This window comes from Tamandua tetradactyla, chromosome 5 (genome assembly GCF_023851605.1).
Source record: "Tamandua tetradactyla isolate mTamTet1 chromosome 5, mTamTet1.pri, whole genome shotgun sequence".
Classification (NCBI taxonomy): domain Eukaryota; kingdom Metazoa; phylum Chordata; class Mammalia; order Pilosa; family Myrmecophagidae; genus Tamandua; species Tamandua tetradactyla.
The window spans coordinates 156,752,560-156,778,488 of NC_135331.1; the positions used below are offsets into that span (position 1 = coordinate 156,752,560).

The 25,929-nt window shown below is 41.4% G+C and overlaps 1 protein-coding gene across 1 annotated transcript in view; it reads right to left on the reverse strand.

Annotated features, from left to right (window-relative positions):
- Nucleotides 1-1,628: 1,628 nt before the first annotated feature.
- The window catches only part of FAXC (failed axon connections homolog, metaxin like GST domain containing), a 67,568-nt gene continuing 43,267 nt past the window's right edge, over nt 1,629-25,929 (reverse strand). The window contains exons 5-6 of the mRNA XM_077162460.1: nt 12,383-12,499; nt 1,629-6,740 (exon numbers count right to left, since the gene is read on the reverse strand). Coding sequence (XP_077018575.1) covers nt 6,451-6,740; nt 12,383-12,499 — 407 coding nt within the window. The 3' untranslated portion in view covers nt 1,629-6,450. The remainder of the gene's footprint in view (nt 6,741-12,382; nt 12,500-25,929) is intronic.

Consider the following 25,929-nt stretch of genomic DNA (forward strand, 5'->3'; position numbering starts at 1 on the left):
AACATTTCAAATTCAACTTGTCAAGGGTAAAAATACAACCATTTGGACATGGTTTGTGTTTTAATGAGCCATATGTGATTCCTGTGGCAGGTAGAAGTGTGAGAAAACATTTCTAATGCTGAACAACTATTAAAAGAAAAGTTCATAAATCAAAATTTAAAAAAAACAGGGAGGAGGTAATAAATATCCAGAGTATTCCTCTTTTCTAGCTATCCCACATCCAACAATTATATTCTAGCTGCTATCTGTTGAACAACTTCTGATCAATACAATTCAAAGAACTGTGTCCTATTTTTTTTAATGTTAAGGGTAATCTTTAAAAGGTACTAAGAAAGGCAAAAAGTGTAAATATTACAAGCAAATGAAATTTACTCTATTTCAGAGCCAAAGAGTTAAGGAAAAAAACAGGGGAGGGATGCCTGCCTACGGAGGTGGAGAGCAACACTAATGCAGTAGCACTCATTTCCATAAAATTAATATGATAAATGTATATTATGCTGAAGTTAGTAGATGATTTCAAAATATTTAAAGCTGTTATGAGGGATAGTAGGGCTAAAGAAAATGGTAAAAGAAATGAAGATCATCAAGTTCATTGCTGAATTATTTGTGTACAGAACACCAAAGTACTGCATCAATGTTTTGCTCCAGATTTGTTCTCATTTCCTCACTGAAATGAGCAGGAGTTTGGTGCTATGTCCATAAATTACTAATTATTGCACTGGTCCTCTTTATTTGGGTGCAAATTTGAAAACTTTAGAGCAATATTCCTTATGAAATTTGAGCATCCTAGTTTGTCATTGTCTATAAGCAGCAGAAGTTTCAAAGAGTCTAGGTCTGGGGACAAGTCCCTGCTATGACAAGAGCCAAATGGTTGAGGAGGCCTCTCAGACCCCAAAAAGCAGGCCATTTTAAGCTATTTTTCATTACCCTCTGAAACCATCTCCAAAAGGCAAAGCAAACAGGCTGCTGGTTCCAGACAGCTTATCTTAAAGAATAAGGGATCTTGAATATCCTTAAGATATTCTTTAAAGTCAGGGAACAATAACCTGTTTCTGGCAGGGAACTCTAAAGAGGAAAACATTCCATTTCCCAGCACCAGCCGGAGTCCTGCCGACCCCACTCACCACGGGATCCTTTTGAACTTTCCAAGTTTCATCTAGACCCCTAGAAGGAACTGAATAAAGCCATGCACTTCACAATCACACACAACTGAGCCCTGGACCTGTTAAAGATGGATGCCAGAGCTCAGCCTTTAGACTTGGAAGGAGTTGTCATGGAAAGCACTGTCACCAGTACTTGTTTGCCTTAAACAGCACTGTACCTAAAACAGAGCAAAGGATCCTGGGTCATAGTCAGGAGCAATAAAAATAACTTCAACCTGTTAAAAACCAGAAAGATTATAATAACCTGAGTTGTTCCCTATCAACAAAAGGCACAACCTTTTATTGAAAATACACCCACACAATTGTTCGATGGATGGATGGATGAATGGATGGATGGGTGGATGGATGGATGGATGGGTGGATGGATGGATGGATGGGTGGATGGATGGATGGATGGGTGGATGGATGGATGGATGGGTGGATGGATGGATGGATGGGTGGATGGATGGATGGATGGGTGGATGGATGGATGGCTGGGTGGATGGATGGATGGATGGGTGGGTGGATGGATGGATGGGTGGGTGGATGGATGGCTATGGAAAAACCTAATCATGGAAGTGTGAAAGGTAGACCATGTTGTATGGGAATCCAACCCCTTCTTTCCCACCTTGGTGGGGTTTAGGGGTGAACAGATTTTGATAAACTGACTTTTTGGGTAGTTAAAAGGTGAAACAATTTGGATGGACTGCATGGTGTATGAATATATCTCAATAAAATTGCATTAAAAATTAAAAAGATAAAACACAACCAATAAAACCTGTCACTTCCAAAATGTAAGACCTGTCTAAACAAAGGTATTTCTCAAATAATGTAAGACACCTCTTCTTCATTCCTTCCCTTTCACTCTACATGACTCTACACAAAAGTAATAGCTAGCCATTACTTTACTCACACATCTCATACCAATTTTTTTCCTCTCTAGCTTTTATAACTGGGGTCCACAGACCTAAGGAATACATGGATGATTTCAAGAGGTCTCTGTATCTCCTGAACTTACACGTAAAATTCAATGTATTTGCATATGTGTATTTTTTTCCGGGAAGGGTATAGGACTTTCATTAGATTCCCTGAAACAAAAGGGCTAAAACCGCTACTTAATATGTGTTTAACTCTGTGCATGCCTTTCCCAAGCAGCTTTCATGGATGGAAAGGATGAATACTGGGGTTATGGAGGAAGTCCACGCACAGAACTGATGAAGCTGGGCCTTGAGAGATGGGTATGATATGGATCAGGACGGAGGAGAGACAGGGGCTTTCAGCAGTAGGAATGGCACAACCAGAGGCACAGATAGGGACATATGCAATGTGGTGAGGCAGTGGCAAACAGATCAAGCTGGACTGGATGGCCCACATGGAGAAGCCATGGGAGAAAACCAGGAATGAGGAGTGGTCCTCATCCTGGGACAATGAGGTGCTTCATAAGGTTAGGGAGCTTTGTAGAAAGTTTCAACCAGTGGCGACGGGTGGGATGGATCAGAGGGATGGCCAGATATGTCAAGGAGGCAAGTGCAGAAGTCTCAGCAAAAGAGGAAGTACAGAAATTGGAATGCCATATCTGTTTCACCATCCTGTGATACCCAGTGTAGATCACAGGGCCAGGCTTGATAAATATTCACTGAGTGAGTGAATGGACAAGACTTCTTTAAAAGAGAGACAGGAAAGAATGGTGAGTCCTGGTGATGTGGATATTCATCTTGGTAGCATTTGCAGAGCCTTGCACAGAGTTAATAATGAAGAACAGTCTCTTAAATTGGCCTGAATAGACATGAATAGACATGAGTGACAAGAGCAAAAAAGGATTCCAAGCACTCTGAGAGAGTATGGGGACGTGCTGGTTCTGTGAACATGGGACGTTTTCTTAGCAAGCTGCATTTTAAGAGGAAACCAAGTCAAGGTGGTAAAACAGAAAAAAAAAAATGGAGACAAGGAAAAAGACCTCATTTCTATATCCTGCCCTTCAAATAAATATTAGGCAACACCGAGCCAATGACAAACTTCAGGGCTCTCTTACAAGGAAGGGGCTTGCCAAAGCTAATTCTGGCCCAGCTAGATATTTCTATGATGCAACACTCTCTCAAACGAATCTATGCAAGACCTAAGGGGTTAAAAACCTAGTGCATTCTTTCTTTGAAGCCTACCTATTTCACCAAGACATAAGCTCACACCTAAGTCTACAGGCAGATCCTACTTGAATGCTGGACTGCGTTATACTCAAGTCCAACTTGTTCTCAAGCTGGGACCAGTCTTCTGGGTAGCTTATGGCCCTGGTAGTGCTCCTGTTCACAAAACATTATCTTACAACACAACGATGAACGCTGATAGCGTATTTATTTCTGCATAAATTAATTTCATCCTTATATCCACTCTGACGGTTCACTGGAAGCAACACAAAGCACTGATGCTCATTAATCCTGACAAGCTGGGGATGAGGCAGGGGAGGTAGTCAGAGGGCCAGCAGCTATTTTTACAAGCAGAAGTTAAAAACAAAAATAACAAAACAAGAGGCCCATGGGTCTTTGCCCAACCAAAGCATCTGTTAACACTAAAAGATCATATTTCCTTAAGTTAACGGCCCAGCAAAACAGAAACACAGTACATGGGCAACTGAGCCAGATGATCAAAATGGCCCCTAATTTCTTGTTATTTTGTTCTTATAAGTAGCACCTATTAGCAAATTGTGGAACCCTTCAAATCTGGATAGCTTTAAAATGAAGCATGTAAAATGAAAGCCCTCACTATAAAGACTGTATAAGTCACCCACCCCACAACGATTATTTGTCTTGGCCGTTTTGTTTTCATAACCACCTTGGGAAACTAAAGCCTGGGTTCCAAGTCAAGTTTACACCCTCCAGCACTGAGTCCCCAGTCATAAACAGTCAGGCCGGTACCCCAGGCGGCAATGTCCATGAAGTACCTACAGGAGGCACCTGAGTGGGCTGAATTGTTTTTACAACTTCACTTTGAACAGCAGCTCTCCATGGTCGTGTCCTCCAAGTAATACACACAGCTAGCAATCAATAAAAAAAATAAACGAATCTACATACTCATGACCTAATCATCCCTTCAGTGAAAATACATTACACTTGGGACTATACAATAAAGAAAAGATGTTTGTAGGCAAAAATTCAAACATCTCTTTCCAGTCCAGGATGGGAAAAGGGCAACTCGATCTTTGTGGAATTAGGTCCACAGTCCAGTGTCCATTATAGTCACATTTTCAGGCCTAGAGTTTCCCTAGCCACACATTACAGCCACCAGCTGGCTTGCAAGAGAGTGAGGAGGCAAACAGTCCTTCCAAGCAATTCTAGAGACGTAAAAAAAGACAATCGATTCATAATGTCTCACACCATTCTCATTAGGCATCAAACGGTCATCCCAAATATAAATGGTTCTAATAAGATATCAACAACTGAGTTATCTGTAGAAAAAGAATTTCTAAATTAGGGTATCTTAGCATTTATTCCCAGTTACATACACCTTACACAGTTGCTTAACTGGTATCAAACATCCTAGCAAACAGCCCCCAAAACTCTTCCCTTTACTTCCTTGTGAATCCACAGTAGTCTTTTAAGATTGCTTTGCAAATGCTATATTCAAGGAGAGACTTTTTCAGTTAGAAGTGCATGAGCTTCTCAAAAGTAGTTGCTGACTTTCAAGTGGCTCTATGAGTAATCCTTACCCAACCAGTCACTTGTGATCAGAAGCAAAGCAGTTTAGCTTGCACTTGTAAATACTAACATGGGCTCTCCTAGCCCAAATCTACAGCCATCACCCAGCACCTTCACCACCTATTTCCCAGAAAAATGATCTAAGCCAACAAAAACTATATCTTCAGAAACAGAGTGCCTTAGAAAATACAGGGAACTCCAACAGTTCATGTGCTCTATGGGGAGGGCAAAGGTGATCCTTAAGAAATATTAAATTTGTGTCAGCAGTTGCCCTCTTCCCACTGGGCAATGCCTGAAAACACCAGAAAAGTTGCATTAGTAAAACTGCATAGAGTCTATCACTGCACAAAGTGCTTTGATACAAGTAAAATGATCCTTTTCCTACTTCATTTTTTCAATACCTCTTGCAAGGTTCACTTTCAAAAAGACATTACAAATTGGCAAGTTTCTGCTTACGAAAAATCGATCAAGTACTTTTCCCTTCAGCTCTTTCAAACCTTCCATATTCCTGAGCTTTATCCCCTCCAAATAAATCAAACTGAACACTCTGGAGTCAAAAAAAGGACAATATTCCAGTGTGAGTCAAGGCAATGAAAGAAACACTTTTCTGCAAATACATGGCAGGACTAAAGATCGATGGTAGGTGTTGATGACTTGTAAAAACATTTCCACGCTTCTTTCAATAAAAGATTCAAGCAAAATCACAAAGAGGAATGATAAGAGTCTTAACTGTGCCTCTGTGTGTGTTTCATCGGCTTCACTTTTGCAATTGACTGTAGTTGCCGCTGCCTGGAAACGGGACTCCTTGCTCTCAAATCTTCACACATCTGAAGCACAACCAAGAGCAAAACGTTGCGTGGATGTCACGCCTCTTCCAAGAGGTTTTAAGCGCCCTACAAATGTTAACACATGAATCCTCACAACACCCCTGTGAGGTAGGTAGGTGGAGAGTATCGTTATCCCCACTTTACAGGTGGGAAAAATGAGGCACACGAGAGTTAAGGGACTTGCCCAGAATCACACAGCTAGTCACTGGCAGGGCTTAGAGTAACACCTATATGGATTAGCACCCAGCACAGCGCTTTGCACATAGCAGGTGTTCATTGAATATCTGTGGATTTTATTTGACTTATATCTCAACATACAATAGACACATAGAAAGTACAAGCAGCCCCCATAAAAACATATATCTCCTACATTTTTTTTCTGATGATAATCTCTCATGACTTTGGACCCCAGTGGATGAAAGATATTCAAAGATCCATCTCACAACTAAGCCCTCGACTTGAAGAGAGTATCAACCCAGACACTGTGTACGGACAACCCGCTCTGTCGTCTGCTCTACCGCACGCTACTGGTTTTCTAATGAAAACAAAAATGGATTGCAGGAACCATGCTGACACTGTTTCGTTGTTCCCTGTTTGTTTTAAATGGAGCCATCTGAATGGTTCTGTGTCTGTTTTTACAAAAAAGAAATAAGGCGGCTATAGTCCAGTTAGCATGTCAAAACTGTGCCAAGCACAGAGACTCTCCTCCCGACTCGAATGGGTTTCTGCCTGGGAAACCGGACAGACCCCAGGGAGCGGCAACTAACAGGAGGGGGTGGGCGCGGCTGGACGTCACTTGCACTGTTCGTGGTCTGTGCAGTCATCCATGTCCACGTCGGAATCAAAGAGCGAGTGGCCAGTGAAATCTGTGTCCGGGGTTCGGGAAAAACTGTTCTCTGCTCCCTCATCTTCAAAGGTCTCTGTCCTTGAGTAAAAGCTGAAATCCAGCAAGGGTGTGTGGGTTTTGCTGCCTTCGCTGCTCTCCTCGGACTCATAGATGGTGTTGTCATCATCGTGCTGCCACTCGGGCCAGAATTTCCTCCTTATCCTCTCGCAGTACATGGCAAGGTTGATCAGCTCCCCTGCAATGCAGTAAGGAAAGCAAAGGTTAGTTCTTTAAGGCCACAATCTACCAGCCCCGCAGCTCCCTGGGAAATCTGGAAGAATGGGGCAGGGTTCTCGAGAAGTTAAGTGTTTTTCCAAAGATACTGTCAAATATTTAGACTTTAGAAGCGGAGTAGTTGTTTATCCAAAATGGCAAAAAAAAAAAAACTTATCATCATTTGGCTTTGTGATGTATTTCATTACTTTATGTTTGCATATCAAGAGAATTAATGCTTTAATGCGTTCAAACTTAAATTAATTTAGATGCCATGAAAATACACCAGCTGTTGGCTGGATTATGTAACCCGAAGTAATTATTCATTCATCCATTCATTCCACAAATATTTGTAGAGTGTTATTACAGGCTGGGTACTATGCCAAGCAGTTGAAAGAAGTTATGTTTGGATGAAACTTTGTGCCAAATAATCCATGAAATGGATAACATGAAATTGCCTTTATGGATGAGTCTGCCAGCAAATACAGGCAGTAAAATAGATATTTTTACATTTTTAAAATAAAATTAAACAGCTATACCCATGACTGGGTTCATGCTCAGTCTTTGGACTATGTCTTTTTCACGTGACCCAAAAGAACACTTTTGTTAAGTCTCTAAAATTATCCAGGTATTTGACATAACATTTGGCTTTCAGGTCATAATTACAAAAGAAAAAAGGATGAAAGTGAGTTTATTTCTTTGATCCACCAGATGGCAACATTGTATTGTCACTTTTTAAAATAGGATTTTATAAGAATATTCCTTGGATGTTTATATATTTAAGGTTATTATGCAAGTAACCCATGTTTTATTGCAGAACTACCAATTGGAATAAAGTCTGGTAACATTCAATGCTGAGAAGGACATAGGGTCTCAAGTATTGTACTATATGACTGGTGGAAATAAATTCCTCTAACATTTTTTTGAAAGTAATCTGGTGCTACCTCTTGAAACAGATAACAGTATCAATATTTACCAATGTTCATAACCATTTTGATACTGAATTTTAAGTATATATAAATATATGTTTATACTATATGTAATATATTTAATATTATACATGTTCAGTTGGCCCAGGATTCCAATTGAAGTACTCTATTTTACTAAAATAAAATCATCAATAAAAAACGGATGTGGGATGCATCATTACTTGTCAGTAAAAGAGAAAAGAAAAGAAGAAAAGTGGAAACAGCCTCCATGTTCATCAGTAGGGATTTGTTGAATAAATTATGAGGTATCCATTCTATAGAAGATTGCATATTTCAAAATGCAATATTTTAAATATCTATTTAAAAATTATACATAATAGGCATTTCCATGATATTTATAAGTGAAAAAAGCAAGCTGCAGAGTAATGTGTATAATTCCATTATTTTGTTTAAAAAATAGCAAGAACAGATAATCCAAAACACTTATATATGTGAATGTAAATTTGTACATGAAAAAGAAAGGCACACCGAGCCACTCATATTGGTGACTCACCAATGATGATTCAATGTCACCCACGGAGTTGACAGTGGAGATGGATAAGGAGGAGGTCATAATTTTTTTTAATATACCTGTGTAATTCAACTTATTCTTGAATAATGCCCATGCTTAACCATAATGTATTACTTTTTTAATTTTAAAAAAATTTAATAAAATAAATTAGTGAAAAACAGAGTGACGGTCTCAGACAACTTGAGAGAATGTTTTATGTCTAATGGCCATCTACCCAGAGGAAACCCCCAGCTTACCAAAGAATTATTTCTTTGGGGTTTCTCAAAAAGAAATGCCCTTCACCACTCTTTGAAAAACATGTTTATTTTCCTATATCACCCTAATTTTTCTAATAATCAAAAACATTCTGCATAATCTGACACTGAAAACACTGGTTTCTACTAAACACAGAATCCAGGACCCAGTTTCTCCCAGCTGCCAATCATGCAAGAAGCCTGCCAGCATCTCCCAGCACCACCTGCCCCACTGCTGTCACTAACCAGCGTATACTTGGAAAACATGAGGCTGCCATCTGTCCCAAACTCACTCAACTGGTCCACAGGTGTTTACTGAGCATCTTTCCTGTTCCAGACCCATGCTTGGGGCAGACATACTCTTGGCCACTCCCTCCGCCATTTTGTTTCCCAGACAGGGAGACCACAGGGCAGCTCTCTCTTCAGAAAAGTTCCGAACACATCTGAATGCCGTGACGAGGTCACCCCATCACCTCCACTCTTTGAAACTAAAGGAGCCCAACTGCAGATCTCAAAATACAAAGATCCTCAGCAGTCATTTGACCAAGCCCTTTCCTGGATTCAATCCCTCCACAACAACCTCTTCCTGAACACGTCCAGATGGAGAAGAGTGCAGGTGTGGAGATACATTTATATACTTTTTCAAGGATATCCGCCATTTTTTCTCTTTTACATCTATCAAAGAATAAGCAAAGCGGATATCCAAGTAAAATAAGTAACTGTTGGTAAAAGAGTTGTTGAAGGAGGTTTTCCTTAAAACACAGAAGGTTGTATGTCTTACGAATTCAGAAAAATAGTGTCAGAATATGTGGCTTCAATGTAGCTCTAAAGGACCAGGAGATGGGCTGTAAATCTCTTCATCCCAATTTTTAAATTTCACTTTTGTAGGCACTCCTCACTTCTCTACATCTGTTTTAAAGAATACCCAAACCCACAAGCAATTCTTTAATGAGGACACCTTGGTTAAAATGTCAAATCTGGCTTCAAATTAAGACTGTTGCTACTAATAAAAATGCAATAATTTATTTTACTGTAAAAATGACAAAAATTTCAAAATACACAATATTCAACCCCAAGCAAGTAACAAAGCTAGAAGCCTTTTCATACACTCTTGGTGGGAATGTAAACGGCTAGAGTCTTTCTAGAAAGTAATTTAGCCACAGAGCTCAAGAGCCTTAGAAGTATTCATACCCTCTTAGGCAGAAATTCCACAACCAGGAATCTAGTTTAAGGTAATAACCAGAGATGAGGGGAATATTTATTTATAACAATATTTACTATAGAATATTAGTAGAAATTATTAGAAAACAATGTCCAAGTCTAAAACAAGGAGATTAATGAAATAAATCATAACCTAGTCATAGGATAGGACAAACAACTACTGAAAAACACTGTTTTGAAGAATATTTAATGACCTGGGAAATGGCCAAGATACAGAGTAATTTTAAAACTTTGGGTTATTGGTTATAACTATACCAACCTCATGATTCCAGTTTTATAAAACATATACATACATATACTTGATAAAAGTTGAGGATCTTATAACACAGTACTAACAGTAGTTCTCTATGGGAAATGGGAGTCATGAGTTAACTTCTATTTTTTAAAAGCTTTTCTATCTTTTCCAAATGTTCTCCAATAAATAATATTAGATAGATAGATGGATAGATATAGATACACACATTGCCAACAGAGAGAGAGAGAATGTGGCCGAACATTCAAGGTTTGCCCTCCTACTCACATAAATTAAGGAAAATTTCTTACTATCCTAGGTGGTTCCAAAATTAGCTTGTATGACATTACAAAAAGAATATAGGGCCAGAAACCTGACATTCATGCACACAGACAACCACACATGTACTCACCCATGTGGCAGGGTGAGGCTATTATGAAACCAGGACAGGAAACTTAAAGTTATTACTCAAACTCCTGGGTTTGAGCTGGTTCTAAATTATCCGGACTATTGATAATGGATACCTAACCGCTTCTAACTAAATAACGAATGACTTAGATAATAGTGTCAGTGTTGGGTGTGTGTTTGTTTGTCTGCACAGGAGTACGTGAGTACATACAGATAAGTGTGTGCAGATGTTGTTGTGAGGGTGGTGTGGTGAGGAAATGGAGAGTCAAGTAGGAAGTTAACAGAGAAAGAGAGTGAAAATAAAACACACTCCTCAATAAACTGAGAAGAGAAACTAGTCTCTTTTAGATCACCATGGAAAACAGAATCAAGAAAGGGAAATCAGTATTTTAAATGGTACCAACACCAATATGATAACATATTCAATTTAGATAATTTTCAGTGTATTACAAGACAAGAACTGCCTTCATGCTAATCATTCAGAAAATTTAACGTCAGTCAGCACTATCAGTAGAAGGTCTGCAAGACTTTTACCCAATGCCTGATCCTTCCCATTAATTCTGGTGATGTATCTTGAGTCCCATTCCTACTAAGAGGAGGATCTGAGGAATGAGTCCTCCTGCCCTCATCCTCGTCTCAAGCCCTGGACACACACATGAGCAAACACACACACACATAGCTGCAGCCTTCAACAACCACTGCCCACCCAAACACACACAATCTATGACCACCACACATGATCATTTGCCTGCTTATTTTTTGTATGGTTCATCCTTCCTTCCTTTTTTCTTTCTTTCCTTCCTTCCTTCCTTCCACCCATCCATCCATCCCTCTAACCATTCATTCAACATTTACTGATTAACATCCAACATACTATTCGCTACTGATCCAACTTGTAACCCAATCTGCTAAGGTGGGGCCCAAACATCTTGATTAACTCTTGTCAATCCCCTTCCCAACCCTAAATATTGAAGCTTTATCCCTACAACTCCAGCCCACGGGCACTTGCTTAGAGACTACTTCAAAGATGAGATGACTTCAAACAGTTCCCACCCAGAGGTCTCCCAGAGCCTCTCCCAAGGGTCCCTGCTGCTACGCATATACCACCACCCCAGTATAAACACACACACACACACACACACACACCAAGATCTGGTCCTTTGACATCGGCCCAATTTAAAAGGAATTCCCCTGCCTCTTGGTCACCACAAATTTTACTCCTGGCTACCAACCCCACTCCTATACCACACTTATGTCCATCTCCTAAGCTCTCGTCCCATTCATCCCTACTTTCCTTTTCCCCTCTGGTTTAGAACTGTAATTCTGACAGTCCTTAAGGCCAAGATCACACAGCAATGGTAGAAAGATTATGTTTCTTTGGTTAAAATGCACAGTAACAATGCAAATCATTTGTTGACACTGTTCTTATTTTCCCACAATCTTTAATTTTGCAGCTCTACTACACCCAAGGCATCATTACAGCCACTCCACTGGGCTAGGAGAAAATGCCATGAGCTAAAATGACACAGAATCACAGGCATTTATACCTACATGTGAAATATCCAAGACTAGTTCATACTCAAAATGAGCATCTAAGATGGGCAGGAAGTCCACTGCCCTCCCCCCGCACTGGAATGCTGCAGCACTGAATAGACCAAGAGGTGGGAAGCCACCGCGGCCCAAAGGAAATTAAGGAAACTCAAAAAATGAGGGCACAAAGTGGAATCCAGGCCCTTATTCAAAGACAAGCATTAAGTCCCATTTTCTCAGAAGTTAGAAGAAAAGCCCAGATGTAAAACATGGCAGTGTTTGCTGAAAACATAGACTGGGAAAGATAGCAGGTGGGAGGCCCAGTCTCTCCTCCAGCCTCACATGCCTGAACACAGAGAACCAGCCCTGACATCAGACACCACAGTTTGGTGTCTATATATAGGACAGCCAAGCCCAAAGGCGTTGGCCTTTAATTCTTCACTGTGCTACCCCTCCCCATCCCAGTGATCCCCAGAACCTGAAGACATCTGTAGGGCTTGCCTTTGATCAGTCGTTCAGGTCTTGTCCCTGGTAAGGTCCACATTGCCTGTGCCAAGTGCCCAAAGATGGTGGCGTCGAGAGTGGAAAGCTTGGGCCCCATGATGTACTTCTTATCACCTGCAGTGGATACAGCAGAGAGGTCACTGGGCTGGTCTGCGCTGCCCCAGATGGTCACTACAGCATTCACGACACTCACATCACACACTTTTTTAACCGTGCATTATAAAGCCTTGCAGAGTCAAAATGCATGCACCCTCTTCTTTCAAAAAAATTAGAAATAAAAGTAAAACAGATTAAACAATTCTGTTGCACATCAACCCACAGTAGTAAAGCAGGTAAATCACTGGGAATGTATTCAGATAAGCAGATGAGGGAGGGTGTTCGTGGATAAAAAGGAAGAACTCATCACCAACAAACTTCTGAAGGAAATTCCTTGTCTTGAACCTTGGTAACTAAAGCTGAGATACCTGAGAACATCTGGAAGTTTGCGTAAGCCATCTCAAAGGTAATCCAAACCAAGCACCCTCAACCTCAGAACTTACTTTATTACTTTCCTTGGAAAAAACACACAAGACATCTAAGCCACTGAAGACGTTTGGCGGCAAGGTTTTCCATGATGCCACTATGGTCTTGGCAAAGTTCTCATTGCCGAAAAGTGGCTCTCACAGCAAATGCTGCACAAAGGAAAGGTAAGTCTACAGACGCCTGCAGGCTATGAAATCCCAGGCCTCAGTTCCTGGGATCAGGCTCCCATACAAGTTTCACCAGGCTGCTCTCATGCCTCCATTCTACCACTTCTGCCTGAGCTTGTGCCTCACCATCTAGACTATCCCACCAGACCTACCAAAATTGCCCTAAGATGTCTCCTGGGCTACTGTCATACACAGAGGCAGCACAGGTGGAGTTGCATCAAACTGGTTCAAATCCTGGCACTACCATTATTCACTGGGGGAACTTAATTGTTACTTAACCTCTGAAAGCCTCAGTTTTAGCATCTGGAAAATGGAGATAATATGCCTCTTTCATAGGGGTATTGTAAGGATAAAATTATATAATGCATGTAAAGGATTTAAAACCATATATGAGTACAGCTCAGTTAGTGCTGACTCTTATAATATAGCCCTTCCCTTTTTCCAATCCTTTCCATATCCCATCTGAAACCTAAATCACCTCAATCTTTTCATTGAGATATTCCCTTTCACAAAGGCCACTTACGAAATGGGTTTTGAAATAAAGTTCAAACTCAACTTGGAATCCAAGTTGGCCCATTTTAATCTGCTCCAATCCATGTTCCAGAATTATCTCTTATTCCCCCTTTATTTATGCTTCTTAATGCTTCCCAATGCTACACCTTTGCACATGCTCTGCCCACCCCTTTCCCTGTCCCCCCACAACCATGATGTGCTCCCCAGTTCTCTCCAACTGATAAATTCTATCCATCCTTCAAGGCCTGGCTTAAGCCTCCTTTCAAAGCTTTCTCCATCCACTCTACTGGCAGCAACAGGAACTTTCATTTCATACAGACCAGTCTTCAAATCTCACTTTAGCATACACAACCTTGTAGGACTTTTGATTAAGGCCCTTCATACCTGTTAACCTCAAGTTCCTGAACTATGAAATGGGAGGAATCACTATTACTGAGACAAATAACTAAAGCAACGTGAGTAGAACACACAACTGCCTTTTCTCTCCTAGGCCTCTGGAGGGACATTTTTTCCATTCCTCACTGGTTGTTTTCAATTTGTGCCTCTCATCTTCCCAACTTAGTGATAAGCTCCTTTAAGGTAAGGATCGTGTCTTATTTTTATTTAGCAAATATTTATACAGCATTTATACATGCCAAGACATGGTTCTACATGCCTATTCTACAAACAGTGGTCTGTTTCACTGTTTTTGAGAGGCAAGCTGAGGAGAATAAATACCTGATGACAATGCACAGGTAAGAGAAGAGGGGAAAATGGCTGGAAGAGGCAACTAGAACTAGCAAACTGATGTGGCACAAACAAAGCTGGAGTTGATTAAACAAAACCACATCTACCATTTAACCCATAAGGGCCCAGAAATAGCCTAGGCTAATCCAATATCGGAACCTATCCAAGTCAGCTTTTCTGGTGAGGACAATAAATTTTCCATACTTGAGCCATCAGGTGTACCCCGCTGTCCATCATTTGAGTCGTTCCCTGGGAACCAAGCCTAGTACTCATATGGTGGGGAAAAAATATTACCCAGCCAAAAATAACAATGAAAAACTTGGTATCGTGTGTTTACTCTAGAAGTGCATGGTGCTTCCTGCTGATTCCACGCTGCAGCCACCCCTGCCGGCATTAAATGATCTGGTGGGCAGAAGTGACCCTGGTGCCTGCAAGACCAGGGCAGGAGGGAAGGGCCACCCAGACCCCAGACAGACCTTCCTCTGGGATGGTGTCAGGACTCAGCCCATCCAAGGCTGGGTCGTGGGGCAGCACACAAAGTAGAAAGGACAAGAAGGCTTTAGAGCTCTCTTGAGAAACAAGACAAAATTAAGGATAGAGAAGAACAACAACGGCTTCCTGATTCCCCCATACACAAAGCCATTCCCCCCCACCCTCTCCCAAAAAAAAAAGGGGGGAAATACGGGTCTTGTTGAATTGCTAAATAGGGCTCTAAGGGAAATGCAAGGGTAAAATCTGTTGTAGAATTCAGAGTTTAGCTGCAAGCTAAAAAAATAAAGATATGTGGGTAAATGGCTTGGCTAGCACAAAGAGAGCACACGAGACCTTGATAAAAAGTAAAAAGCATTAAATATCATTTGAATCCCCACATCAACTAGTACATACAGTATTCACCCCAAATTTTCCATGGACCCCAGAATATTAGAACTGAAAGGACAATGGGCTAGTCAGTGACAGGACCACGCTACGAATACAGGCCCAGGTCTCCTAACTTCTGGCCCAATGTTCTTTGCTCAGAGATAAAGACCCCGTGAAACAGCAGGAGAAATGAGCTGTGAATGTTCATAAAGGGACATATCAGCAGGGAAGGAATACTGACTATAGAAGAAAAAAGAAAGATAAACCTTAAGGTCGTTTTCTTTTCTTACGCACTTACAAAAAAATATGGATGGAATATATCATGTGTGGAAAATGCTGAGGCAAATACAATTATAAACGTATATGCACACACACAGCTGCGAATTTAAAGAATATAAAAAATATTTTTCACTCTTAAAAAGTTCTTGTGGTATTGGTTGGCAGGAAGCATTTTAAAAATGTTTTATTCTGAAACTAAGAAGCAATTCTCCTTCTCAGTCTTTCACACAAGAGGCTACTGAGGTTCAGGAACCTTATCACTGCTGTTATCCCTTGGCGACTCGGTAAAGGTGGCATCTGCCAGTTTTCTCTACTGCGAAATTTCTATTTTTCTTCTTGCAGCTAATAATCTAGGGGAGATACTTTGAGGCTGTACAAATACCCTGTTTCTCCTAAAGTTGACCCACTAATTTCAGCATCTATTGGTGGCTGTTACCTGAAACAATTATTACTGTGGTTCTGCCTAACAGTGATTTTCTCTTTTCTCAATCCTTCCACATTTATTGATTAGAATTCTACTGTCCCTTTAGCCCCATTTACTAATTTATTCAATTATTTATTTATGTAAGTATGCGCTAATGGATACTATTCTACGGATTAAAATTCAATGCTCTCACCATTTATTTTGTTGCTCAAATTATTCCAGTTTTGGCCTTGGGAGCTTGACAGGAAGCATTTTGCAAAGGGAAACTGAATTAAGACAGCCAAGAGGCCAAGCCAAAGGCTTCAAGTCTGCAGCACTCCCAGGTTTCACCAAGTGGCTCCAGATCCCATGATGAGAGGGGTTTAGCAAAAACAAAACAAAACACTAAACACACTTTTGAAGGACACTCAGCGAAGGGACAAAGTTGGGTGATAAGGCTTCTCAAGCTTCATTTTCGGCAGCTGAGCTCTCCGCCAGGCTTCTATAGGGATGGAGAGAAGCAGCTGAGAAACATCTGAGCACCACTAACTCTCCTGCCAGCCTGCAGGTTGGGAGTGCAGACCTGGGAAGTGAGGGCCCAGGGAATGCCAGACTCCCTGAGGGACAGACCAGCAAAGGCCACCTCCCAGCAGCCAGGACATATCCTGACTATGAGGATGAGCCCAGGTCCCAACGGTGGCCGGGTGGCTTCAGGTGATTTCACAGACCTCTGAAGCTGGGTCTCCAAGTGGTCATCAGGGAGCCGGGACCAGTGAGCAGCTATAAGCAGACTGACCAGCAGCCTGAGTAGAGAAGCCTCATGGAATGAGGAAGGAGAGTTCACAGCGGGAGCAGAAGGAGCCGGCTCTACTGAGGGCTGGGAAGAACTGGTCCTGGGCATTCATAGAACGTAAGCCTAGCTGTCCAGGGTGGCAGCTTCACTCTGTGAGGAGGACCTTGTTGTAGATGCAGGAACCACGGGGACACCAGTGGATGCCAAAAACTCAGTGGGTGAGTGGGGAATAAGCAGTCAAGAATAACAAGGATGCTCCAGGGCCCTGATACATATTTGCTTTTTTTTTTTTTTTGCATGGGCAGGTACTAGGAATCAAACCCGGGTCTTCAGCACAGCAGGTGAGAACTCTGCCTGCTGAGCCACCGTGGCCTGCCTGGATATTTGTTCTTGATGCCGCAGACTTGAACTCACCGTGAGTTGACTTTATCATAGATTGTTGATCAAAAACTTTCATTGGGGTGCATGGATAGTTCAGTGGTGGAATGCTCACCGGCCATGCAGGAGACCCAGGTGCGATTCCCAATGAAAGAAAAAAAACTTTCAGTGACTCCCATTAGCCTAAGGCTGTTTATTCTGACCTTTAAGAATAGGTCCTGACTGTTCTGATCTCTGGCCCTTCCCACATTGTCTTCCACCTCCCATGTCATGGGCAGCAATACAGGGTTGACCAGGAGACACCACGATCCAGGAAAGAACATGGAAAAGAACTGAAGATGTAGGCTAGGGGTGCCTACTACCCCTCACCCCATTTGTACTGAGTGAGGTGATGGTTGCAGGTTGACAGGAAGGGTGAATAAGGGGCAAAGCCATGCAGTTCTGGGAGAAGTGAATCAATGTGGAGTCTGGGAAGACTGGCCAGACTCCATGCCTAAAGATTCAGGCCAAAATGAGGGAACAAGTGCACTGCAGAGTTGAAGCAAGCTAGGCTTGGCTGCACAGGGAGCCAAGGGAATAGGATGGAACAAGCAGAGAGCTATAAGGGTCTTAAAAGTGAGTAGCAAAGAATGGACCCATTCCAATACCACTGAGGAACCGCTCCTGATGCTAGACTGTTTGCCTGCTGCCTGGCTCAGAGCCTTATCCTTGGGGAGGTCACATGACAGCTGGATGATACGAGACACTCTACAGGTCCAGGCAGGGCATGCCAAGGTGTACCCCCTATGAATCCCTTACTTTGGTCCAAGTTGCCAGGTGCATTTCTACTTCGTGATCACTGCCCATCCCATCCTCCTGAAATCATCACCACTTAACTAAGCCTAAACCTTCCTTTAAGACTGAGATCAAGTACCACCTCCTACACCCCACAAAGGCTTCCCACAGTGTCCTAGTCCACTGAAACCTCTCACTGGCTGCTGACCGCTTAACCCCGAGGCACACACTGCTTAGAGCAGGGCTATTCAAAGATGGGCCAAGGACAAAGAGCAGCAGCAGCACTTTTAGAAACACAAATTCTCAAGTACCATTTCTGAATCAGAATTTCTGGGGGTGGGGCTAGAAAATCTGTTTTACCAAGCTTTCAGTGCTGCTCACACTTCAGGGGCATAAAAACCAGCTGGAGAACTTGCAGTTCTTGAACCATCCTTTGAACAGCACTGTTATACGTGATTCTTACGCATGCTAGGTGGAGAAGCACTGGTCTAGAATGGAATCATCTAAAGGGCTTTTTAAAACATGTTTCTGTACCCCACCTCACCCCCAGTAGTTTCTAACCCGGTAGATATTGGGTAGGACTCAAGAATTTGTATTTGCATTTCTAACAATCTGCTGACTTCTAACCACACTTTGAGAACTACTGGCCTAGATCACTCCTTAGGCATATCTTACAGTCTCATTTATACATATGTCCTATCTCCTCGAGTAGTTTTTAAGCTCATTTAGAGCAGGAACTCTTCATTTTTCTTTCCTGTCCATCTGGTACCTATCTGATATCCATCTGATATCAATCAGTCATCAAATGCTACCTCAAGAGGCTGGCCTTAAATATATTTGATCTCTCTCTTAGAATGGAGAGCTACTCTAAGGATTAAAAGGTAGAATAATATGAAAGACTTTTGAAAACTAGAAGGTCCTATTTTAACATAAGGGATTATTTTATACTTATCACCAAGAATCAATATGAGGAACTGCTTGTGGACAGAACCAGTCCTACTTCTCTCCCAGTGTATACATCTTTTCTGCCACTTCCCTACCAGAGTTTCCCAAATGTAACCCCAACACTCCCTGGGCAGGGCAGACTATTCTACCATTTCAAGAGCTCCTTATATTGAGACAAAATATGTATCCTTAGAACTTCCACCATGGATTCCAGTTTTTTCCTCTGGAGTCATTCAAAGAATTTATGGCCATATTTATTTTATTACACCATCCACTCTTAGGAAGTAAGTCTCCATTAACATACTTTTAAGTAAAATTCTATCACTTGTCTTCACATTTATCACTCTTTATCACTATGGGACGGTAGTAGAAAAGTTTATTTCAGAGCAGGGGGACCTCTGATTCGCATCTCCTCCCTCCCTTACTAATTCTGTTCCCAGTTGTACTGGTCATGGTCAACTCCACTTCTGCTGTCACTTAGCTAGATTTCCTCGTGCTCTGAATGGTAGAAGAGAAAGACTGGCTCTGTTAGAAAAGAACAGCTGAAGACAGAAAGAGTATACAGATTTTCAAGGACTCTTTCTTCCATTTTCTAAGAGTGTCTCACCTACACATTGTTCTTTACCTTGAGCACATTTATAATTTGTAACAGATAACTCCAGTGAAGTCAGTGTGGACACCATTTGTATTTCCAATTTTTCCTCTCTCTCCACCATTAATTAACCGAAAATTTAAAGAAAGTTGAGAAACAAAGATTTTGAGTGCTGTACCCAAGTAGGTCATAGCAGTCTTAACAGCTAACCATTAAGGCATGCTCACTTTAACTGTTTTCCTGCATATGAACCCCCCAGAGGGCAAAGCTACAGGTAAAATAAATTCTATTCTATTCTCTCTTAGACTTATCAGACCTCTTTTTGTCAGAAATAATATGACAGGCCATTTCCTTTAAAGAGCCCTTGTTCACATTCCCAGCATGCTCTAAAATCATTACACAAATAGTTCTTTCAACAATGGGGGAGCAGGGTGCAATCTTATATATGAGGTTATTCATGGTCCTTATTGGTAAATTTCAGAATTAAAGTTATCAACTTGGATACCTTCCTGATACCTACTCATTGCACCAATCTGCTCACACTCTAGGAAAAGATAAAAGGGAGGATGGGGAGGGCATACCAGAAGTCCCTCAAATCTCTCTGCAGATTTCACTGTAGAAAACAAATAGCTACTCCTGGAATTTTCTGTAAAGATTCTCTGAAAGAACACACGAGAGAGAATTTTTTTCAGCTTATATGAACCATCTTGACACCTTCCCCACTGGCCACCGATATCGATCACTGTATCCTTTCCTCTCAATCTTCTCTTTGCTGATTCCACCTCTTAAAACTCCCTGTGGATGAGACCAGGAAGTACATAAATTCCCCATCAGGAGGAAGGGATTTGTGTTTGCTCTTCTTCCTCAGTCCTCCTACTAATGAGTCCAAACTCCACACTCAGAGAACATCCATGGGCTTATATTGCAATTTCCTGGATGCCAGGACTTGAGTCAGATGTGGAATAAACTTCACATATGGGAAATCTAGTTTAGGAAACTGAACCCTAAGAAGAGGCAAATGCCCACTCAGGTAAATGCCCGCTCAGATTTGCTATTACTATAACTCATGGAAGTCGTAAAGGATCATACATCCACAAGTCTGAAAAAGATGTCAGAGTTACGACTCACTGATGATCTGGTGATTGGTTTTTGTTTACCTGTTTGGGAAAGAGCTGCAACACTGTGGCTTCTGAATCTACATACATAATCTACTGAAATGTGAGACTTGAAGGCGGGTAGAGCAATTACATGTGTCTCCCAAGTTTCACTTTCCCAAATACTTCTGAGGATTGAGAATACACAGCAGCCTATTCTGCATTCTAGGAGGGGTTTTTGCCTTAATTGCATTTCAATTTTGTCTGCTTTGTGTTTTGGCAATCAAAAAACAAACATCTGAAATCCTTTCATTAGGAACTTATCCTTTACATTTTTTTTAAAGCTGAACAGTAATAGAGTATGCTGGGAGATCTGGTGGTCAGCCATCAGGACCACCAATAAGTCAACTCTGCAAACTCCACGGTCCTGTAAGACCTATCTTCATTTTTATGGGGCTCAGGTTTTGTCTTAATTAGAATCCATGATCCTCAACCACTGTAAAACACCCGAGCATCTCTAAAGATTGATTTTTTCCCACCAGAATTGTTTCTGTTGAAAATGGTGGACCTAACTCACATTAATTCAACAGGTCCAGATCCTTTGGGATAAAATCGAATTGCTAACTACTTCATCTTCTGAAATGAGAACTTACACCTTCTCAAATGATACACTCTCAATATGGTGAAAAACATGTCAAAATTCAGTGTAATGCTTCTTTTCAAGAGCAGGGCTAAGTCTTGATCTTTTATTCTATGGGAGCCATTATTAATCTCCTAGTGACTACTTCCTTTCCATCTATTTTTGCCATTAAATTTTTAAGAACAGCCCATGTATCTCTTGCCCCACGCACACTACTTTCTCAAAGATCAGTAAATTCAGGGACAGAGATTCCCTGAGTACCAAGCTCTATAATCTTGGAATAGATCCCAGGTCCTTCAGAGCCAAGATAAAATTACTCCTGCTAGAATTGCTAATAATAATAATAACAGCCCTTTGAGAGACTAAAAGACAATATTCTTCTTTCAAAAGATATAAAAATTTCCAAAAGTTTTTATAAACTTTTATCTAAATAACTTGAAGCCAATGAGATCCCACTTTTCATAACCTTTTCTCTGCTGACAACCTGATTTACTCTTCCCAGCTCAGCAGCAGCTGAAATAAACACTTACCAGGATTAAATGGATAGGTGTATCAGTAGGTGTATCAGTTATCGCTAGCTGCATAACAAATTACCCCAAAACGTAGGGGCTTAAACCAATAAACATTTCTTATTTCACGGGGTTCTATGGGTTAAGAATCCAGCAGGCTTAGCTGGTGCCTCTAGCTCAAGGTCTCTCAAGAGGCTGCATTTATGGTATCAGCCAGGCCTGCAGTTATCTCAAGACTCGACTGGCTATTAGTAGACCCTAGGTCCTCACTGGCTGTCAGCCAGAGATATTGGTTCCTTGCCACATGGCTTCTCCAGAGAGCAGCTCACAACAGGCAACCAGCTTCCATCAGAATGAATGAGAGAGCAAGAACAGGAGAGAGAGGTTACCCAAGGTGGAAGCCACAGTTTTTTGGTAACCTAATCTCAGAAGGGACATCCCATCACCACTGTCATAGTCTATTTGTTAGAAGCAAATCAATACTTCCAAACTACACTCAGGGAGATTGGATTATGCAAAAGGATGAATGCCAGGAGGTTCCAATCATGGGCGCCATCGTGAAGCCTGCCTACTAAAACAGGAAAATATCTTTATTTCTCAGAGCTACATTCAGAGTGTTTGGAGGTTAAGTGCCATGCTACCTGTAATTTAAAACACATCCATCCAACAAAAAGATGAAACAAATATAACAAAATGTTAACAACTACTAAATCTAAATGATGGGTATAAAGATGTTCACTGTACTAATCTTCTACTTTTCTGTGTGTTTGAAAAATTCCATAAAAACAAACAAACAAAAAAAAAGCTGCTCCTGTTCACCTATAAAGGGTGAAGAGGAAAAAACAGCAACAGCTGTGCTAAATCTTAAATTACAGCATTTGGCAGACATCCTCCAGCGTTTAAAAAGACAATACTAAATAACCCTCATCTAAGAGATGAATGAACTCAACTACCTGGGATTCATCTGGTACCTAAATGACCTGGTATTCTTATCAGACTGGTTCTCCTGTGATTTAGTCTAGACTGTTAAATTAGTGGAGACAGAAATCAGTCTAGAATATGAGCTGTATGTGGGCCCTAGGACTATGTCCCCCACAGTCAATAGCCAACCCAGTGCCCAGGATACAGTAGGTGCTCAATAAATGTATTTATTTTCTAATGAATGGCAACTATCTCATAACACCTTGTCCTTCAATTTTTTAAACCAAAATGGTCCCTTCCAATGCTTTAGGGCTTAGGACTTTGTTGTCTAGAATTCTGGGGCTCAATCAAGTACTTGTATTGGCTCTTGAGTTAATACGAAGTTCTTCGTGAAGAACTATTATGACCCCCATACAGATACAGCCCATTGTCCCATGGAGGTAAGAGGACCTTCTAACCAGGTAGCATTTGGACAAGTCAGACTCTCAAGTGCTCTTACAATGTCCAGGGTAGACCACCTGGTATTTAATGCAACGAGACCTCTTTTAGCAAACAAGAGGAAAGGTTATATCTCTAGTGGTTATCAAAATATTAAATGCAAAATAGTTGATTCAGGACTTGCCAAAGCGTGCCTTCCCATCCCCCCCCCAAAAAAAATTCGTAATTTGCATTAGAAAGTAGGTGTTAGATATGTCTGTGTTATGGTTGTGGAGGAGCTAACAAGAGGAAAATATCTTTATTCCTCAGAGCTACATTCATTTTTTATCTCAGTTGTCAAAAACAGCAAAGTTAAACTGTGCCCAATTCCAGGAAAAAACTCATGCCAACAATATGTTTTTTCTAATTGCTTCTGAAATGTTCCTATTCCTTTCAGAAGTTAATATTCATTCAGAAAACAATCCAAGTAGATTGGCCTCTGCTACGTTAGAGGGAAGGCAAAATAAATAAATCAGCTAACCAATTTCTTTAAAATAAAATATCCACAGACAAGGTTGGGGGAAAGTTGTGGTGGGGGTAGAGGAGGACAAAGGGGGCTGAACAGGAAGAGCCAGATAAGTGCAATAGAACACTTCCACATGGGAATATGTAGGAAAGAAGCAGAAGCACAGAGACACATTCAACGTAGGAAGCTCCACGGGATAGGGAGAGGTTGGAGAGAACATTAAGAAAGTTTCTGAGAAAGTGAAAGTAAGTCTTGAGAATCTGTCCCATTAAGCAAGGCAGGGGAAACAGTCCCTGTGAAGGGGAAAGGGGCCTAGGGCAGAGAAGCAGGCCAGGAGGGCAGAGGAGTAGATAGAGTTCAGGTTGTAAAGACAGAGTTTGGAGGTTAGCCTAAAAGAACTGGAGTCTACGTCTCTGATGGACATCTTAGAGTATCCAGTCTAATAGAACTAGAGGGTAAAAATGAGGACCAGAGCTTCTGCTAAGAAGAGCCACTGAGCACCTGCACTATGGCCCTAGGCAGAAAGGAGGTAGGAGGTTAAAGGAGAGCCTTCTGTGATTAGTTTACCCATGCCTTTTGGTAAACTGCTTTGGCAAGCAGGCACTTACTGGGCATTGGGCTGGACTCCCAGGTTTGAGTCTGACCCCAACACTTATTAGCCATGTGGTCTTGGGTATGTTACTTGACCACTGAGTACTTGTCTCTTCATTTAGAAACTAGGCATATAACTATCAATAATAATAATAATAATAATATCTAGCCTCATTTGGCCTTGGTAAGAATTAAATGAGTTAGAAACTATTCTACTTCATTTAATTCTCATCAAAACCATATGACCATAGATATTATTATTTGATTACTGTGAGGGTAGGGATCATAGCACATACCTTTTCTCCCATCACACTAAATTATCTGTGATGTTCTGATGTATATAGTGCTGTCTTGTGCCTTTTCACAGGTTTTTTCCCCTTGTCTTGCTTAGTAGGTATTATATATTGTATCACCATGTATTGCATTGAACACTGTAAATGTTCAGTGTTATTAATATTATTTTGACAATAATACTATAATACATAGCTCTGGGCATTTGGGATACAATGATGAACAGAACGGATAAGGTCATTGCTCTCACAGAGCTTTTATCACATGCAGAGACAATAAACAAAGCAATCAACAAATAAGAAAGCATTAGGTCATATTTGAATGTAATGCAGAGAATTAAAGTAAGGCTAGATGTTCAGGGAAGGCCTCTCAGTGGAGGTGATTTTTACACAGCTATGACTGCCCAGAAGGATGAAGCAATGCAAAAGATCTGGAGGAAGAGGACACCAGGCAGGGGAATCAGCTAAAGACAACTACCTCAAGTTCAGAAAAAGCTCAGTAGTTTTGGAAGCAGAGAAAAGCCCAGTGCGCTGAAACGAACTTGGAAAGCTAAATAGGGCCCAGGCCGTGGATGATAACGGAGAAGGAGGAATCTAGAATGAGTTCTTGGCATCCAACTTGAGCAGCTGAATGGATGATGTGCCTTTTACGGAAAGAGGACATGGGAGGGGATGCTGGTTTGGGGGGGTGATGTGTTCTGTCTGGAGATATGCTGACTTTGAGGCGGATGTGGGACATCTAAGTAAAGATCTAGAAAGCAGCTACGATTCAGGGGGGAAATCGGGATGAGAGTTAAACATGGGAGTATGCACGTGAGATGAGACGATAAGGGATGGAATCCTAGAGCCTGTCAATATTTAAGAAGCCTGAAAAGAAGCTGGAAAGAAGGGTGAGAAAGATCCAATGAGTAACATAAAGGCAAAAAAAAGTGGTCAGCAAAAACCTCAAGGTACACCTAGATAACTTAGGTTCAGATTCAAGCTTCTCCATCTACTGCTGGGTATCCCTGGGATAGGACCGTGATGAGCAGTAAATGAGTTCCTATGTATGTTAGTAGCCGCATCAGCGGTAGTCACACCCACAAATCACTAACTTCAGTACACCCAGGAAGGTCATCTACATTAGCATTACAGCCAAAAGGCCTCCCCCCAAAAGGCTTTTAAATGGCTCTGGGATAAGGCAGGGCCTAATTTACTTTTTCAAGAGCAATTTCAGGAGTGGGAGCTGGAGGTCTGGATGCAGAGTCTCAGGAATAGATTAGGAGTAAGTGAAGTCTGAATGTGGCTTCCTTTCAAATAAACTTCTGTTTGAAAGAAGCACAAAAGACAGGACAGCTGCTTGAGAAAACACAATTGGGGCAGTATTTTTAAAGACAGGAGAGACAGGTAAGTAAAGAGATAAGGGCTGAAGACGAGAGGATTTGTATTCACACCCTGAGGAGGGGAGTGGTGGCCTCAGGGCCCAGAGAGGAGACACAGTCTGGACTGAGCTGATGGAGCTGTGATGATGAGGAAGGTACAGAGCCCAGGTCAGGAGAGGGAGGGGCGGGGAGGGGGGGAGGCTTCGGCTAGGCTGAGTGGGAAGGAAGTAAATTATGGGGAAAGG